The sequence below is a fragment of the Pleuronectes platessa genome, chromosome 12, assembly GCF_947347685.1.
Source record: "Pleuronectes platessa chromosome 12, fPlePla1.1, whole genome shotgun sequence".
NCBI lineage: Eukaryota > Metazoa > Chordata > Actinopteri > Pleuronectiformes > Pleuronectidae > Pleuronectes > Pleuronectes platessa.
The window spans coordinates 17935574-17954847 of NC_070637.1; the positions used below are offsets into that span (position 1 = coordinate 17935574).

The window sequence follows — 19274 nt, forward strand, 5'->3', positions numbered from 1 at the left end:
TTTTGGGGTCAAATAATTTTTTTGTTTTTGTAATATGGTTTGTTATTTATTGAAAAATCTCATACTGAGCAGTTCCTTACCGGATTGTCTACTCAAGTGGGTGAGATGAGATGAGACGTTACTTTAAGTTTGAAACATGAGCAAATGTTTACGTGTGAGGCAGAGAACGAGCTGAAGAGAGACAGGAAATGATTGAGTCAGACCTACTTGCAGTAGGTGGAGTGTACAAACACATACTGGAAGCAAAAACACGTCTTTTCAGGGAGAGACCACCCCTCACTGCTTTTATTTACTCAGCTCAACGTGTCCATCTGCTGGCTGCTTGTGGGTCTGTCATGACGTCATCCTCTGGCACAGTGGGCTGATCTACAGCAATAAGCTAAGAGACGGAGGGTAAATCAAATACATTATAGTAAAATGGTTTATTCAAAAGCATCCCATGGATTCTTCCATCATATCTTACAAACATCTGTTATACGCACAAAAAAGGGGTGAGACGTTTACAAAGAAATGTACATAATAAACAACTTATTTCGTGGACATAAAAAACATATCGACTTGATTGGCAATCTAGAAGACAAACATCAACTCCAAAATTTGTCCTCAAAGAACATGATTTTTCAACATAACTTCAATTATTATCCGAAACTGTAATATGGCCCTACGCGAGCTGTGCTCTTAAAAACCTTTCTCTGTACAAGTGAAACATCTGACCAATGCTACAGGAGGGAGCGCCTCAAATTTGATTTACATTAAAAACCAACGATACTCTCTCACCTCCTCCCTTTGATAGTCTTTAAAGAAATAAATCATCGTTGTGATGGATTTGGAGTTTGTCTCATATAAAGCTGAATGAACACGATTCTTCTTTAACATGAGTTAAATGTTTTCCCTAGAGATGAACTAGTATAATACTTATTCTTTACAGTCCATTCATAGTTACACAAAGAAACATGTACAGTAAATGATTAGGGGAAAAAATACGCTTTTTCACATTCATGGAAATCAATGCTTGCACACGTGGCTAAATAAACCACCTTCTCCATGCTTTACTTTGTTCCCCACATACGATAATGTGTACGTTGAGCATTTGCTCGACGTGCATACCGTCTACAATCTGAAAGGTAGGAACTCTTTTTAGTGCAACACAAACTAAACAAAGCTCTGACAGATTCATTGCAGTCATGCTCGGAAACTTTGTCTGAAGCTTCTGTTTTCACGACTGATATTCCCTAAGCTCAGCGCCGGAGTCACGTTGAACATTTTCCTCCACGTCTCAGCGGTGAAAAGGTTCCCAGAGAAGACAGTAATGAGGATAATTCCGATTTAAAGTGGGGTTTGATGTGGAGAACAAGATGGGGGCTCATTATCTCCAGAGCAGCGATGATGCGCAAGACATGTCCAGGTCCAGAATAACTTCCACCTTGGAGACATTTCTCACATTACTTTTCTAAATTAGGCAGTGATGCTTAGCAGATAATATTGTGGAGGAAAAACAAAACTAGCAGACTCAACAATCAGGCTTCAAACATGGCTGGTGTTGGTTCAAATGAAATGTAACGGACATTTTAAAGTAAATCATTAACAGTCATTTTTTCCTGTTAGAACAGCATTTGTCCAACTAAGCACAAACTGACATCATAAAGCATCAATAAATATCGGGACATTTCACTCACTGCACTTCTTTTTGGGAAGACCAATCTTCTGGTAAGGCTGGCGTAGTTTTTTTTTTTTTTTTTTTACATTCATGGGAATTAGATCGTTAACTAAGTACCAACTCGCTCCGTAGCGTGATCACACCAACGGCAGAGAGATACAAGACACATAGTACTTGAACTGTTTTACAATCAAGCTAATAAAGGCACTGGAATAATGTTTTACCACATCGGATTCTTATGCTCTCTGCTATCCATCTTGAAAAAGGTAAAAATCTAAAAATCTTTCATCGGACATCATTTGCTTTTGAAAAATAAAGTTTGACATAGGTAGAAAAAAACTTTTTTTTGCACCTTTGATTCAGTTTAGCAAGGACAGTTTACAAAAAGTAATTTGCTATTTAAAAAAAAGAAAAGAAAAACAGCATTATGGCATTTTGGTTATCAAATAAGCAATTGAACTGACACCATCTGCACAAAGATTCTCGTAAGAACATGAACACATTTATGGTTTTTGTGCTGAGAGGAAGAAAAGGGGTTTGAGTCCTTATGGCCGAAAAAAACGGTTTTACAAGTTTATCGAAATGCTTCATAGATCTGCTCCAGAGGCAGAAACTGTTGCCCACGAAGTGGGAAAGACATAAAACAAATATAAATTAGTGCTGTCTTAACAAATACGACCAGAATAGAAGAGATGACAACCAGAAAAAAAAAATACTAGGTGGGTCACAGTGCTACCCATTTGAACATTTGAACATGGATGTGTCTGTTGCTAGAGGTGAAATGACAGCGCTACATTAACCGGTGCAGTCTTCGTTGGGTGAAAACAGCACTTATGGAAGTCACAGCCCTCGCCTGCTGTGACGTGCAGCTGTCACTGGTTGTCCAGTCTGCTGTACTTGACGCTGCGGCTCCACTGAAACCCTCGCCATGAAAACGGCAGCTGATAGTTACGAGGAACTGTTCCGTTGACGTTTTCCTCAAAGTACTGGAACAGTCTGTACCACCACACCCGCGAGAAGGGGTTGCTCTGAGACGTCTCCTTCAGCGACTGAAACAAAAACATCAAGACCAAATGCTGTTAACAATCAGGTCAGTAGCACGAGTGTAAATGCTCACAACAACGTAGGTTACGTGTGACGGCGCCTACACAGTCCTACAGTCTGCGTAGCTGTACATTCTCCCACCAGTAACAACTAAAATACAATCCAGTTTGTTTTTAAAGGAGAAAAGAATCAGGACTAGAGGGCAGAACATTTTAAATAGTTCTAAATCTAAACATCTCTTACCTGCTGGTTGGCCATAGTGTGGTACCACCAGAAGAGGCGTGTTGTGATAAAATATGCCACCACCACATCCACAGTGTAGTGGTCATGGGCCAGGAGGATGCAGAAAATCCCCACGGCGCTAAAGGTCCAGCAAATCCAGTGATAAATCCAGAACCGCTTGGGAGAATCTGCAAATGAAACGCATAAAAAACCATTAGGGTTAATACACAAAATGTTAAACCAACAGTATCAACCCCATAGAAGACAGGATTCTCTTTAGCAGCTAACTGGCCCTTGAGGGTCAGTGAATGCTATGAGCAGGTGGGAAAACTATCTATTTGGCCTCAGAAGTTGTGGCTTTTAACGTTGAAGTATTAAGCAAACCGTTCTTCTTTTCACCACTAGATGTCACTGCTGTATCAATCAGGCTCAATAACAGGCTTGACAAGAGCATGTGATGCCATGGATGAAGGTTGTATACTTAAAAATCTCTGGAGAAATCTGTACAACTTCTCCAAGCAGTTAAAATGCCACAACTCCTGACCCTCGTACTTTGTCTTGAGTGTGCACAACCAGGGCGTGAGATAATGAAAATGCCGGCTGAGGGACAGAAAATGATTACGCAACAGTCCGATAATTAACCACGCAGAGTGAAACATGTTAGCAGACATGCCAGTGTATAGGGCTAAACTCATTTCCTGTGTGGCTACATGTTCCAACCGAATTTAGAGAAGTGCTATAAAATAAAAAAGTGTGTCTTGTTGTCACTGAGTCATATGGGATTGAGAAACTTGGTTTTCTGTGAAACTAAACCACAAATGACTGAGATTGAGGATATGTTTCAATGCTGCAAACACCCTTATCTTTCTGATGTTCTCCTTTACACGTGGCATCTTTTGCACTTCCGTCCTTCACATGTGACTTTCTCTGAGGTTTCTACGTTCTTTTTACCCTGTTAAAAGGTTTTTTAGTAGTTTTTCCTTACTCTTAACTAATAGATATGGCAATGTAAAGATTTAGCCGAGAGTAAGAACCTCTGGCTTAAAAAACACATTTACCCTGGTACTCGTGGCAGAGAAGTTTGACCATATGATCTGATGCATATCACAGAAAACAGAACCAGAGCTTGAGAAAATCTGCTTCATGTGTGGCAAAAAGGGGATAAAAACCTATGCATTCTTACTGAAAACACAGCAAAGATGAAGTACAACTTACACTCCTTGATGAAGAGGTATGTTAGCGTTAGCATGACGGTGTGACCACTGTACAGATAATCTCCACACATGGTGTGAGAACCAGTGATGGACAGGCCCCCACCAGCGATCAGCTTCATCACTCTCCTCATCTGTAACTCCCAGTTCCCAAGCAGCTGAAAGAAACAGAGCCACACATAACATCATGTATAGATACTGTTAACGGTACCGTCTTATAAATATAAAAGGAAAGAAAAACATATTCATACATTTCCTTTTGCTACAAATGTTGCCCGGTGACAGTTAGACACCAGGTGATAGAGGTCAGAGGTCTTTTGAAGAGTGATTTTAGAAGTTGTAGCATAACAATACTTAGTTACATGTTAAACTCCTAGTTCCAAGTTTTAAATAAATAAAATAAAAATTAAGATGTTGAAGAATCGCAAGTAAAAATACTAATTAATTGAATGAAGAATGGCTCTTTTCAGAGTGAAGCATTCAGCACTAACAAGCAAAGTAATGCTGTTGGGCAATCCGTCCACAACAATGGATAGTATTATATTCCACAAACATATCCTCTAAAATATTAGTGGGGGTATTGACGAAATAAATAGTACAAAGTGCAAATACTCCTGCAGAGAAAACTAAAAAAAGATGTCACGGTGGTATTTGTAATGCAAGTCTGCCCTGGTTCTTTAATGCTTTTCTCTCTGCCTCTAAGAGGAATTGTTCCCTGGTGGAGGCTACTGGAAAAATCTGGATCCTGCCTTTGTAGTGGTAGCTCTAAAGCTTTGAAATAGTTTTCAACTTTTTATGAAATGTTCCCGCTCTATTAACAATAGTAAGATACAAAATCAATATCTATATATATCTTTATAGACATAACATAATTTAACAACGCCCGTTTTAAACGTGCTACATAAATCTTGAATAAACTTGAGAAAAGTGAACGAGAACTTCTGCACACAGTGGCTTTGAGCAAATTAAGTTCAGTAGATATGCATGAAACTACTTTGCTAGTAAAGAATTTGCAACAACATCTAACAGGAACTACAGTGAATCAAATATTTAAAGTTCCTCTTAGTCATTAGGAGGAGCAGGCACTATTCTTACAATAAGCGTTCAGTAGAGAGCCCTCAGATGCTTTTTGCTTACAAAAGACATCTCTTTATTTGCTGCAGTTGCCCGTTCAGCAAATTTTTTCCAAAAGCAGCCAAGTATAAAAAAAAGAGATGTTTTTTAGTGGAGAGGAACATAATAGTGAGTAAGTATTCTACCTTTGGAGAGCATTTGAAGTGCATCCCTGGAACCGGCAGAGTGGTGATGTACATTGTAATACACCGGTACATGTAAAGTGTGCCCACAATGAAAAAGAACCGCCTGCCTACAATTGACCTGTGGAAAAATAGACAGAAGAAAAGTATTAACATGACGTTTTAATTGAGTTGGAATTCAGATAGTATCTTCTTCTTTTTTTTTTACCAAACTAGGACTGTACCTGTGCTTTAGTAGAATCCACTGGATCAGCCACACTCCCACCAGCAACATGCCGTTAATCTCACAGATGGAGAAGGCCCACTCCACTCTGTCAAACAGGTCAAAGAACTTATCAGGTAGCGGTGGGGTGTGCTCTTTTGACGGTACCCTCTCATGGACCACTGAAATGACGATGGTGGTGGTAACAAAGCACAGCACCGCGTAGGAAAAAGCAAAGCCCGTCTTTCTCCACTCGACAGGGAACGATGTGCGTGAAGCGTCTTTTGTTGGGATAGAGATTTTCACCATCTCCATGAAGTCCTTCCTCCCCAGTGTGCCATTCCTCTGGGGTTTGCTGGTCCCATTAGGTAGTCCGATGACATGCCCGTTCGCATGACCGTTTTTGTGAGCCTCCATATGGTTCTCTATCCGCAGCGTCTCCAGTCGCTCCATCATTTGCTGCCCTCCGTCGGACGAAACCAGCAAGAGGGGTGGGTTCTGGAAATCTGCCTCTGATAGCTTGAGCAGAGAAGGGCCATCCATCTGACGGAGGGCGTCTATGTACTCTGGCATCCCCTCTTTGCTCAGCCAGTCAGAAACATCCTCTTCTGACCACGTCGCCACCTTCTTCATCTTTGCCGGTGGGCAACGTGGAGGATAAAGAGGGTCCTCAATCTAAAGAGGAAGGTTCTCAAGAGGATTGGCAGTCTCACGATGCAGAGGGAAGTCCTCTCCAGGTTTGGCACATGGTGTTTCTTACACCCAGAGGGACGCCCACCTCCTCGTGAAATGATGTGGATAAGTAGCAGCAGGGTCACTCAGGGTTGAATCCAATAGACAGCTGATGAACCACAGTGGCCTTGTTTTGCCTCCTTCACTTCACTTTGTTTGCTTTACCCCCAAACACTGAGCCCCTGTTAAAAGTGAAACAAAAGACTGTGAATAAATATAGTGATGACTAACTATTTCCACATTCACCACCCCATGAATATGATTCATAATGCTAGAATGACTAAACTCTTGTGGGTGTATTCCTAGAGCGGATGCCTGGCCAGTCCAGGAAATCTGTTTGTGTACTCGGACTGAATAAGCAGCATGAGGCACAGGTTGCTTAGTCACCTCTGAACTACTGAATATCATAGACCTAACCACTCAGGCTCCATTTCAGACATAAAACATTAAATGAACTAGAAAACGCATTTATGAGCTAAAAGTTTGATGTTGGAATCGGTTTAAGTTTGCAGGAGGTATTGGCGACCAGAATTCTAAAAATTAAGACTACCAAACAGACACAGGAAAACTATATAGTGTGACATCCTGAGTGGGTTTATTTATAGATATGTTTCGTGCAACCAACAGATAATCTTTAGTCGTAGAAGACAGAGAAAAAAAAGAGATTGCATTTAACAAGCTGAACTAGAAGTTAACATTTTGATTTAAAATGTCAGATACATTCATTCAATTTTCAAATAGCTTGATTATTTGTTCATTAACTTAATGATAAATGACATTTTTTTTTGTGCTTTTTCTTGTATTTTAACTTGGCACTGGTGTTTGTTTCTCATCCAGGCTTCTGGCAACAGCCCATAGCTTAGAAAAAACATGGAGCTCTCACACATCTGCTGCATATTATGCATTTGTTTATAGAGCGCGATGTCTGTGCTGGACACAGGGTGGCCTGCTTATGTTTGGGGGAGTGTGAGGTACAGCTGCGAGCCAGATCTAATGTACTGCAAGCACAAGAGGAAAGGAGGAGGATGGTGGGGAAACAGACTCCTACGAGGAACTCATAAATCAGAGTGAAGGTCAGCGCTGAGCAACAACACAGCCCCACCCCTGTAAAGAGGGCAGGCAGCCAGCAGGCAGGCCCCAGCTGAGCCAGATCAGCTCAGGCCAATAGCAGCTAAATACACTGGCAGGCTGACTGGTTGGCAGGACAACAACCTGTACATCAATGCCTCATCTCACCTCTGCTCTGCTCAGAGCGCTGCACACATTAAGGCCAGCAAATCAACGCCAAATAAAACAGGCTACAAGCTGGGTCATCTACAACACCTGGAATCAGACCGATTCCTGCTGAGGCCTGGAGAACAAACTGAGCTGATTCTAATGTAACGTACAAACACTGAGGTCGGAAGAGTTAAAATAAGCACAAGGTTAGCATGCAAATGAAACAGCATGATTCTCCACATTGCTACGTGACAACCCAGATGTGTACCTTTACATATGGCGACGAGTGCAAGGGAGGGAAGGATTAAGTAGAGATAAGGGGAAACGGAGACAAGGAGCACTTGCATCAATCTGTTAACAGTGTGCAATTCAGACAGATCAAAGATCAGCTGTCGTTGAGTCAGCTGTGTGCTGAGGACCTTTACTCTGAATCAGCTTACAATGTGCTCGGTGAAGAAATAATCTCACTCGACTGTGCTGGGAGTGGGAAAACAAACTAATCCGGAAACTAACATTTATTTACCCAGATATCAGGGAACACGTATTCTGACTATGAAGGGGCAATCGGTTTCAAAGTTTGCTGTGCGATTTTCATGCTAACAATCCTTAAGAATTAGCTTTCCATTTAATGTAGGAATGAAAAGAGGGTGGTGACGTGCTTCTCCGATTCAAGCATAAAGACACATTCCTGGAGTATACAGAGTTACATTTCAACAGCTGTAACTTGAGCTCGCAGGAACACACTGATAGAGGTTGTAAAAAAATTCTGCTGAAAAACAACCCCTGATCACAAAATAGAAGGCTTGATAAAAAATTTCTACAAGAGGAAAAACAGATGGAAATCGGAATGAACATGACTTCAGGACGATCAGCTTTAAGGGCAGAGAGCTACAGAAAGTAAATACAGTCTGGAAATGCTTCAGCCTTATAATGTGGTGAATGCTTTTCTGAATCAAGCTGAAAATATATAATAGTTAAAAGCAGAGCCCATAAATAGAATATAATGTCAAAGACAAAAAATCGATTTAACATGATAATCTAAACCAACACTGTAAACTTCCCATAGACATCAATGGGAAAGTGTAGGAAAAACTGACTATGTTGAATGTTCTGGTTAAGTTTAATCTTTTGATGGTTGAAATCGCTTGAGGTATGCAGGAGTTGTTGGTAAACAAGAACTGCAACTGAAAAGGTTGACGTATGAAGTATGTGGGATCGGAATAAGAATAATGGAAGCAGGAATGTGCTGAACGAGCTGAATATTGGATAGATTATGGTTGATCTTCATGTGTTTGATGTCACTACTCACTCTAGTTTTCCAATCTGTCTCTGCTGTATACACCTAAATCTAGCCAAACAGATTTAAATACTACCAAGTATTGGTCGACCAACTAAAACGACAAGAGTATACAAGGAGCAGCTAAATGAATTGTGCTCACTGGAAAACCTGACAAGCCTTAAAACTAAACATGGGACTATATCACAGTCTAATAAAACATTACTGCAACTGTTCCTCTCTCATAAATCAGGGCCGTGAAAGTTTGGTGAGGCTAAAGGCAGAAGAGAGGAAGGGGAGGGGGGATGGGTAGTTCAGCACAAGGCCGTACATGTGACTTCAGCGGAGAAAGCGATCCCACCCAGGGGCCACAATATGTCAAGCCGACACAAACATAAACAAACCATCCGTAGCCCATCTTCAAGCAGCCAGAAGTAGAGCCAAACGACTCAGTCACATTATTTTTGAACAGCCTTTCCAAAAAGGGGAATGTCAGTTCATCTTGGGCTTAACAACTTCCAAAAAGAAGACAGACCACTGATTTTAACCAAACTTCCACAGTTAAATCTAAACATGGTGTTACAAAATATTTGCTTGTGTAAATAGGCCAGATGTACATTCAGGAGATTGTTTAGCAACTCTCAAAAGGGGATCTTGCAATACACAACTTATCACTCATGTTCAAACATTCCCTCCTCTGCAGCAGAATTGATTTCAGGGGGAGAAACATTTAGATTTTTGACCTGTCGCCACCTTCTCTTTCAGTTTCCACCTCTTCCTTTATCCCAACTTTATGTCAACAGCTGCACAAACATTTTCCAATATTCATTTAATTTCATGCCTGGTAGTAAGTAAGACATCGGTATCACTAGATTAAAGGTTATGGACTTAAAAGCTATATGCATGAAGTCCAACCGATATGTGATGTAGAAGACCTGATTGAATCTCTGCTCAACGATGTTGCAGGCCGAGCAAGAAAAAGAAGCATGGACATATCCCAGAGAGCTAAGTCAAACAGGGTATATATTGACCCACATGCTGCTTTACCCAGTGGCCTTGTTGTGGCATCGGATTTCAACAAGAAGTTCCTGGATTGCGGGCTTACATTCAGTCACGTCTAGGTGAGACAGTTACACCACCCTGACAGGAACATTATAGTTTAGGAGGACCTTACAGCTCAAATGCAGGCCTTGACCAGCCACAGGTGGTCAGTGTAGATCAGGAGTGTGTGTCAGTAAGACCCTTACACACCCACAATCAGTATAACTAGCAAACTGTCCTCAGTGCAGATTTTTAGACGTTATTTATATATCTAAACTGGCCTGGGATAGCTTTATGATTTCCCAGGAGGACCTGAGAAATGTTGCAAGGGAAAGGGACATCTGAACTACTTTGCTTGACCTGCTGCTGTCAACAGAGCAGTCCGGTTTGTGATTTAACGGATACTATCTTTGTGTGATACAGAGATCGGTTAAATCTTAGGACAGTTTGAAACGACAAGACATTGCATAACCTGCAAACAATGTCGGTCGCAAAGGAGGCCAAACAAAGATGGTATTCCCTTTCAATTACTCTTTTTTCCATGTCCCCAACTTAAACTTTAGGGTGTTGTCCTTTTCTTTCTACAGTTTTTGAAAGGAGTCGCATGCATTTACAGTTTTTTTTTTCCTTCGTGTGGGCTAGAACTTTTTCTCACCTGTATCCATTTACACCCTATAGGTGGAAAATACTAGGGCCAATATTTACACAAGTTGCCAACCTGGTTGTGATAAATATCTTCTGGTTAAAAATTAACTTAAAATAAACTGAGTTTAACCCTATAGGTTGAAGAAATATGCTTATACCAAGCATGATACTCTAACAAACTGTAAGTTACTAAGAAATCATTCATAACGCGAAATCAAATGGACATCACTCATACATAACTTTGATAATACACTGTAAAGGTCTCAGCAGCTGCAGTAATACCTTATCTTTGCTCATATTTTGGAGGGACAGACTAATTGATTCAGCAGTGGATCACACAGGATGAAAAAATGCTTGGAATGCTCATCTTTTTAGAGATTACATGGAGAGCTCCCCTAACAAACATTTTCCTGTTGTGTACGCGTCTGATAAGGACAATCTCCTGCTGCATGTCAGGACCTAAATTTCTTAACTTTTACCGCAGTTCATGTCTGAAAACCGCTTTGGTGTCATCGTATTATGGTGTTTACCTTTTAAATGTACTACACATGCTTAAACTGATATGACACATTACCTCCTGCTTACTTCTAATTCTGTCCATTGTTAAGTACACAATAAATACTGAAACTATTAACTTGGTTGTGATGACTGATTATACTTTTCCCAAACATTCAATGTCAATGCACCTGTAGATCACATAAATCAACACAGCCTTCCAGAAGACCAAATCAATACTTAAGCTGATGCAGATGGTGTTACAGTGCATTTGAGTGCACAAGCATCCATTTTACATTTTGTACCACATCCACTCCTTTTGCTTCAGGGCTTTAATTTCCTTTGTCAAGAAATAATCTTTGGATGCCATTCAGAGCAAGGGCTAGGGCTTCCTTGAGAAACAGCTTACTCACCACCATGGAGAACAATGGCTCACAGCAATCGATCAATATAACATGTTGGTTAACGCCCATAAAACAGTTCATGGAGCAAGACTACAAGCTTCTCTTGATACCACAGATGTATATCCATAAAAAAAAATGTTTTAATATTCCGTTTACAAGAAAGGTACAACTACCTGGAAGAACTGCACCTCTATTTTTTTCTAAATGAATGCATGAGGGGAGAGTGAAAAACCTTACCATTATTAATAGGAGATAAAACGAAAAATGCTTCCATTGTGGTTGCCCTAAGTGTTAATTAATTGAACTATTTAATTTATGATTGACTGTCAAGGTCATGGTTATAGATCAGGGTTTGAAATGAGGGCAACTGGACTTGGCTGTACTAAAACATTCAACTCATCAAAGAGGCTTCATTCGTTTTGACTGACTGGTGGGGAGTCCCAGGTATTTAACTACATTAGTGGGGGACCTACTACAGGCCTATGACACCACTTACCCCCAAGCTATTGTTCCGTCCTTTTATCCCTTCACAAGAGATTTAACAACTACTTGCACTTTGCCTCAGGGGATTTCAAGGACTCGAACAACTGTTGTTAAGACGACCAGGAGCACTAATGAACCCAGTGAAATCAATGGCCTTGATAATGACCCCAGAGGTCAAATACCCTGGGCTCCCCACCAGTGAGCTGTGGTTATTCCTGGTGGATTGGTCATTGCAAATGCCAACTGTGATGTTGACACGACAGCTTTCCATTTTATACTTGCCCTTAAGGTTAAGAAGAAACCTCAACAGAAAAGTTTTGACACCAGCTTGTTTTCTATAGGAGTGCTCACTAAGTCACATTACAACACCACTAGTTGATCCGTCTTTACATTATCTTCTTGTGTAAACTCAGAGATATGATCAAATCTACAGCAAGCCGAGCTCAGATTGTGCTACGTCATACAGACCCTTAGCAACCGTATCTTCACAGAACAATTGTTATGTTCCAACCGTGTGCGGCCAAGTATACAGGTGAGACAGACCGTAAAAAACAAAGAAGTCTCAGAGGATCTGAAACGACAAGACATTGCATAACCTGCAAACAATGCCGGTCACAAAGGAGGCCAAACAAAGACGGTATTCCCCTTCAATGACTCTTTTTTGGCTGAATGGCACAACAAACACTGTACTGGTAGGTGCTGTGTGCTAATGAGAAAAACCACCTGTGGCTTTAGGAGTCACTGATGAGTGTGCAAGCCTCATAGGACCAACACTCATCGGACCTATACAACATGTATAATATATAAACTGCAGAAGGTTTGTGACAACCGACATGAGAAAAAACGTAATCCTGCAATGACTTTGCATATTGTGATAAAACATGCCGCAGTTTTTTACTAGGGCTGACAACGTGGATCAAACTAGAAAATCATGTTTCCTACAGTCCTTGAGGGATCATTGATACACTGCAACAAGAGCCAAGTGAAATAGACGTGCGATGGCATAGTGTTGTTGATTACTTTCCACACAACTCAACACACAAAATACTCATCTTTCTTAACCTTAAAGTCAAAAGGAAATGTAAACCAATCTACAGTTTTAAATACTGTAATATAACCTGATGACTCCAGCCCTGGACATGAATATAGCTCTGTGGGTATATACTTCAGACTGTGTTGTATTACACAACTTTAATATGAAGATCTCACCCATTGCACCTAAAGCCGGTTTCTTATTACAATTTCAAATTGAATGGAATCTAGTAGAGCAAGGCCAACCAATCCTACATCCGTTTAACTCTTATCATAGAAAAAAATAAAATGGAAGTTGTTTGATAATCTGCACCAAAGCACGAATTTCATGGACCAACAGCATAAATGTCCACATATTATTTCCTGAGAAATTGATGACAAAGACCCAATCTCTTGACATTTAAATTAGGCCAAAATGTGCAAAAGAATTTAGGGCGGTTATGCTACTTTGGTGTCTGGTTTACTGCTTAAAAATGTCACAGAAAGCGTAATTTAAATTGAAAATACTCAAATTATAAGTGCATGTGAAGCAAACTCCCTGAGAAACCTGACTAACATACATGTGGAATGCGTGAGAAAGACAGAGTTACTCTAAACAAGTCAGGACAAGGGGTTACCCAGCTCAGGTGTAAGCAGGTCAGACAATAGCCCAAAACTGAGAATAAGCTAGTGTTCACAGGGGCAGCTTGAACTACTTAAAATTCCTTACCAGCACTCCCACCCCACGCCCTTGTCCACATGCATTCACCACCGCATTTGCCATGTACCTGCAACATCTTTTTCAATACAAAATCTCCCGACTTTGACTCTCTTAAGGTAGCCAAATGCCTCGTCATCTAATTAGTGACGCGCATGAATGGATGAACGAGATTCCCACTGTCCCTACCTACTATCTAGCGAAACCACAGCCAAGGGAATGGGCTTGGCGGAATCAGCGGGGAAAGAAGACCCTGTTGAGCTTGACTCCCGACTTTTTGTGTGTGGCTCCTTTACGCATTCAAACAAGCAAGATGACACAAGACTACTTCTGTCCCACAAGAATTATTACAATTTCCTTTCATTTTCAGGGATAATTTATTTTCAAAAATACACAAAACAGGCTTAATCAAAGTGCTACTAGCCTAGATTTACGAAAAGCAGTTGTAGGCCACAGGAATCTGGGTCATCACATGCGTGGCCGTAAAAAAACTTCATGTGTTTCTAATTATGGCCAAAACAAGATTAAAGCCATTACATATTGTTTCTCCAGAGGAAAACATATGATGGAAATCAAATGATCAATGGCTGTCTGCTACATGTTGGTGCCATATGCCTGAACAACGAACAGGCCAAAGCCATCAGGTAATAGCATTATACCCAAACTGTGGTTTGAGGATTAAGCCTCAAATACGTTGGAGAGGAGCAGATGTGAGTATGTGTAAATGTGTAATCATTTTAGAAATGTCAAAATAGCCTTTCAATAGCCAAATGTATATCAATTTTAGGATGTATTAAGACCCACACAGTATTTTCCATTAGGTATCTGATGGAGTATTGTACAAGAAAAAATAAACTGAGTATTTCAGCAAAACTGAATCAATATCATGAACAAATTTAATGAAGCAATGGTTTGATCGTCTCTCACCTTCGTCCAGACACAAACACTGACAGATAATGAAAACGAAAGTTTGCATTAGCATTGACGTGTTACACTAAACTCAAGGGGGTACAAAGGGTACATCCCTTGAGATAAGTAAAGGCGATTATATTATATTACATCTATGCAGGTGAGGTTTAATACAGAATAACGTACTGAATGTGTGATGGAGACAAAAACATGTACTCAGTCTTAATTAGATACAAAAAAAAAAACTGTTCTGTCATAAAGTATTACGCAAATGACGTCCAGATTTATTGACCTGATGATACAGGTATTAATTCTATTATGTGTTTAGCATTGAGGGGTTAGTGGATGTATATACACATTAGTATAAATATAATGTATGATTATAAATTTAGGCGTTTCGAATCATTGCAACAAGCATTTAAATGTGAAGGACACAGATTAGTCACCGATCAGTACAATGTACATTATCACCTTAATCTTTTTAACGCAATAATAAACATATAATTGCATTTAGACATTTTCTCCAATTTCATCATAATTAACGTTGTAAAGACAAAAGTAGTGGCACTTCTTCTTTATTGGATTGTATACGATCCTAAAGATGGACCTAATAAAGTACCATCTGTATAGTCTGGCACAGTTTAACATTGTTTTATACCCAAACAGGGGTAAGAAGAAAGGAGCAAATTCAGTCTTTAATACTGTGTTTGCTCTTCTCTAAGTTGATGGTGGGGAAACGTGTGTTAAGTGTTAGCTTCTATTGCTCAAGTCCGATCTGCTCAGGCAGTGAAGTGGTTACCAAGGTATTTTAGCGGGTTAAGTTGCATTATTACTTAATCAAAACACCCAGAGACTTTTACTCGCCTTTATAAACACGCGATAACCACAAGTTTGTCGGTATGTGTTTGGAAAGGCAACATTTACCATAAGATCATTAGTATTTTCACACATCCTTTCTCTGAGGCGTCTTGGAAAATGTTCCTATTCCTTGTGTCCGTCTTTTCTTCGCAATGAAGATGACATATCTGAGGAAGCTGACACTAACGTGGCATACAGAAAAAGTGCAGACATCGCTAAAAAGGATGCCATCAGTTAGCTATGGAATGTTACATCCGAAGCACTGACTGACTGAGTCATATCCAGTAAAGCTACGATGCTTTCATTCATAAAAATTACAGCATACTCTAATGTCGTGACGTGAAGAACAGCCGATGAGTTCAACCACCAGCCTCGATAGGGAAGAAGCAGCGTGTGCGGCTCCGCCCAGAGTTAGAAAAACCGTTGCTTTCAGAAGGAAATGTGAAACTTGATATTTGCATCTCGCCTAAACACAACAGGGGCGAGAAACAAGTGTTTTTTTGCCAGTGTCTGGGAAGATGATAATCTCGGATTAGTCAATAGGTTGGGTCATCAGCTGAGACGGTTTTCCAGGGCTGAATCATAGCTATGTCTACAGAAAAGTAATTGTTTCCACTAGAGGACAAGAACCACTGCTGTGCCTGTGCTTGTCAAATGCACCCGCTTGTTGATTGTCTGTCATGCTTTTGCTTTGGCAATGAGGTTTGGCTTCTAAGTGAGGGAGGCTGTGGATGCAGTGACAACAATGTATCCCATTGACTTCCTCACATTTTGCAGCCTTTTACACAGAGAGCATTCACACTGTTTATATCTGTATGGAAAGCTGCTTTCCCACCATCCCCCTGCACACAGACATCTCCCTGTTTATTCCCCTCGCTTGTTGGCTCATCCCTCTGTCTCTTACAATGGCATCAGTGAATGCTTGGTTAGCATTTCTTGCTAACAGGGCAGGTGGGTTTTGCACCCCTCCCAAACTGTTGAAACACATCTGTGATCAACTCTTTCCTCCCCAGAAAGAAAATACGTGTCTATAAGATTTAGTGGAAATCAATGCTAAATCAGGTAAAGACAAACAGAACGTTCTAGGAACAACAAAGCAGGCGAATGTTCAAAACTCCATGGTTCATATTGACAGGGGGGAATCCAGCTGGGAATATTTGGGACGCGACCCGCCTCCAGTGTAACGTTAGTCGGCAACACACCTGTGACACAGCGATACATAAAGAACACCTCGGCTGGCTAACGGTGGCTACACATACCACTTATTTCAACATTGAGGCCCCGACACCCGCTGTACATTGAGGCTTAAGAGCTTATAGTCTGAGAACCTAAAAATAGATAAGACAAGCTGGCGTCTTCGGTGCTAAGCTCGCTAGCCACAACACTGGTGTCATGGTGTAGCGCGGGGTTTTGGAGGGGGGGTAACGGACAGTTAGCTCCCCGGCTGTGGGATCGAACATGGTGCAAACACGTTCATGTGAACTACAAGTTCCCCTCGACGCCAACAACTCGGGTGTAGCTGCTCCGCCCGTCGCGCTGCATCGGGCTCACCGGGGACAGGAGATGTCCGCTCGTCAGCCGGTGTTGTGTTTGAACACAAGGCCGGCGAGCAGCGTCTCTTAGCCGAGCGTAAACACAACACGACAACATCGGCCATTTAAACACAGCAACGCGGCTGAGAACCGCGGGTTTTGCGTGTGTTCACCGCGCAGCTCGTTTACCTGAGAGTTTGTGCAACACATGAACGATCCGTTTACCTTCACTCAGCTCCGCGAACACACAGACACACACAGGACCGAGGAGGCTCCGTGGCCGAGGCTCCGGGGTTCGTTCGACACGAACAGCAGAGAGACACTCGAGTTCAGTGTCATTACCTGGTTGCGGAAGTGTCGAGGGACCCCTCCTCTAGTCGTGTCGGTCGTCGCGGTGTGTGGATCCGTCCGGTGCTTTCATGAGTGAGTGGTTTGACGACGAGGCAGCGAGCTTTCCTCATTCCGTCACTCGTGCTGCGTTCACGCGCCGTCAAACATATCCTCCCGAAGAAGTGCTTACACGCACAGTTCTCGTGCGACCATTCAACAGAGTGGCTGCGGGACGTGTTGCAGTACCACGATCCTAATCCGGACTTTTAAATTTACTAATAAAGCAACTCCCTGGCGAAATATTACGCAACGAGACGAGTTGTCACAACTTCAACTCGGAAATCGGAGACGCACGTGAAAGCAGCAGCAACAGGGATAGCCACGCAGAAAATGCAGCGTTGGAGCAGCAGAGGGCAAATGTCCAGCTCCATTCCACCTGAAGCCATCTGTCGGTGGAGCTGTGAACAAACCACGGATTCAATGATTCATTGATTGATTGATTTGTTCTTTTATTTAGTAAGCCAGTATATAAAGGAGTACTCGCTTTCCTATATAATATCTTTATTTAACACAGGGAAGAAAGGTTTCCTGCAGGAAGGCTCTTAAAAGGAAAAGTTTCGTGATTAATGTGATTTTTTTACTCTTTCAAGAAACACCAGCTGGTCCAGTTGTCTATGTCCAACTGTACGACATCTGAATCTTCACAGACAGTGTCTTTCCAGCTGGAGAAACAAGATAAATGATGGGTGTAAATCGATCGATCAAATTGGATTTGCATAGCCCATATTCAAGACTCAAAATTTGCCTCAAAAGGTTTTACAAGTTGCGACATCCTCGGCCCTTAACCCTGGAGTGAGGAAAAAAATACCAAAGATAAACCCTTTTAAAAGAGGGAAGAACATTGGATGTGTGTAGCAGAGTACATCCCCAAAATAACAATATTTATCAAATTCATGAGAAAACATAAATGGGGAGGTTTATCAGTATTTAAAGTATTTATACAGAAGAAAATGTTCCGACTGCAGTATTCAGTTTTGCAGTATTCATACAGTTGTGTTTTGCGATATCATATTAAACAAAAATCACATACAATTATTTCAGTATTTAAAAAAGTTTAATTATATGTTTTCACATTTGCAACTCTCTGGAAGATGTGTTGCTCGATCCACCTCAGTTGTGTGTCCATCCCTTCACAGGCTCTCTTGTGTGTATGCAGAGGTTCCTGTATGTTCACTCAGGGCTTTTACGTACCTGGATTCTTTCGCAGCTGCACATCTGAAGCAGTAAGAGCCAATAAACTCCTCATTTAGAAAAGTCAGCACTTGTTAGCATTGTAGCAGATTTTCCACCACATGCACCAATGGGAATTGCTTCAGATAAGTCTTAATAACTGTAAAGGACAACCTTCACTAAATGGATTAAATGTAAAGTTTCACAATTTGCTTAAAGACATTCAATTTTAACCACTTCAGCTTCTATGTAATAACACATGATCAACTCATGCGGTTGCAATTCCTCCGCTGATAAATTACTGTGTTGTCTTGAGAAAAGCAGTGATGGATACGGATATTTATGGTCATTGTCCTAAATTAAAGTCCCGTGTGTATGGGTTGAAATTTCAGTCTGATGATCCTGAAGAACCACTTGACATTTGAATACATTCTTGTAGTAATTCTACTCTTCATTCATGCTGCCTCTTCCCCTGATCAGCTCATACTCATTGATGAGATATGATCATTAGTCTTGGCCTATCTTGAATAACCACTGGGTACATTTTCTTCCGTTTGGTCTGACAGAGCATTCACTGTCTCTGTAGGTAACTTTCCACACTGAACGGATACGTGACCCCTTCAAGGATCAACAATGGATCCATTTCATTCATCTCTAAGGCTGTAATCTGAAAAGCTTCTTATTTGCGTAAAGCACGTAACACCATTTAAACCCTCACGGCACAGATTATTCATAGAAAAATACTGGTCACGATTTTTTAAATAAAATCCAACACCAAAAATGTACCGTTTAATGTAACT

At 41.0% G+C, this 19274-nt stretch overlaps 1 protein-coding gene across 3 annotated transcripts; it reads right to left on the bottom strand.

Moving 5' to 3' along the window:
• Window positions 1-403: 403 nt before the first annotated feature.
• sgms1a (sphingomyelin synthase 1a) lies at window positions 404-17545 on the bottom strand. 3 transcript variants are annotated; one of them, XM_053436614.1, is made up of 6 exons: window positions 17257-17545; window positions 5615-6506; window positions 5394-5511; window positions 4139-4292; window positions 2945-3111; window positions 404-2706 (listed from the first exon to the last, which is right to left on the bottom strand). In XM_053436614.1, the coding sequence occupies exons 2-6, from the start codon at window positions 6223-6225 to the stop codon at window positions 2530-2532; spliced, it is 1227 nt and encodes a 408-aa protein (XP_053292589.1). In that variant the 5' UTR covers window positions 6226-6506; window positions 17257-17545; the 3' UTR covers window positions 404-2529. The 3 variants fall into 3 exon arrangements, with proteins under 3 accessions (XP_053292589.1, XP_053292591.1, XP_053292592.1); XM_053436616.1 differs by having other exon boundaries at window positions 17140-17276; XM_053436617.1 differs by lacking the exon at window positions 17257-17545 and adding an exon at window positions 17104-17242.
• Window positions 17546-19274: the final 1729 nt, after the last annotated feature.

What these genes read in the sequence shown, in the direction of transcription:
- sgms1a (XM_053436614.1), bottom strand. Translation starts at nt 6,225, where the DNA reads ATGAAGAAGGTGGCGACGTGGTCAGAAGAGGATGTTTCTGACTGGCTG. An exon ending in ATACCTCTTCATCAAGGAGT is followed by an intron (nt 3,112 to 4,138) that starts GTAAGTTGTACT and finishes TTTCATTTGCAG; the next exon opens with ATTCTCCCAAGCGGTTCTGG. An exon ending in ACACTATGGCCAACCAGCAG is followed by an intron (nt 2,707 to 2,944) that starts GTAAGAGATGTT and finishes TTTTTGTTTCAG; the next exon opens with TCGCTGAAGGAGACGTCTCA.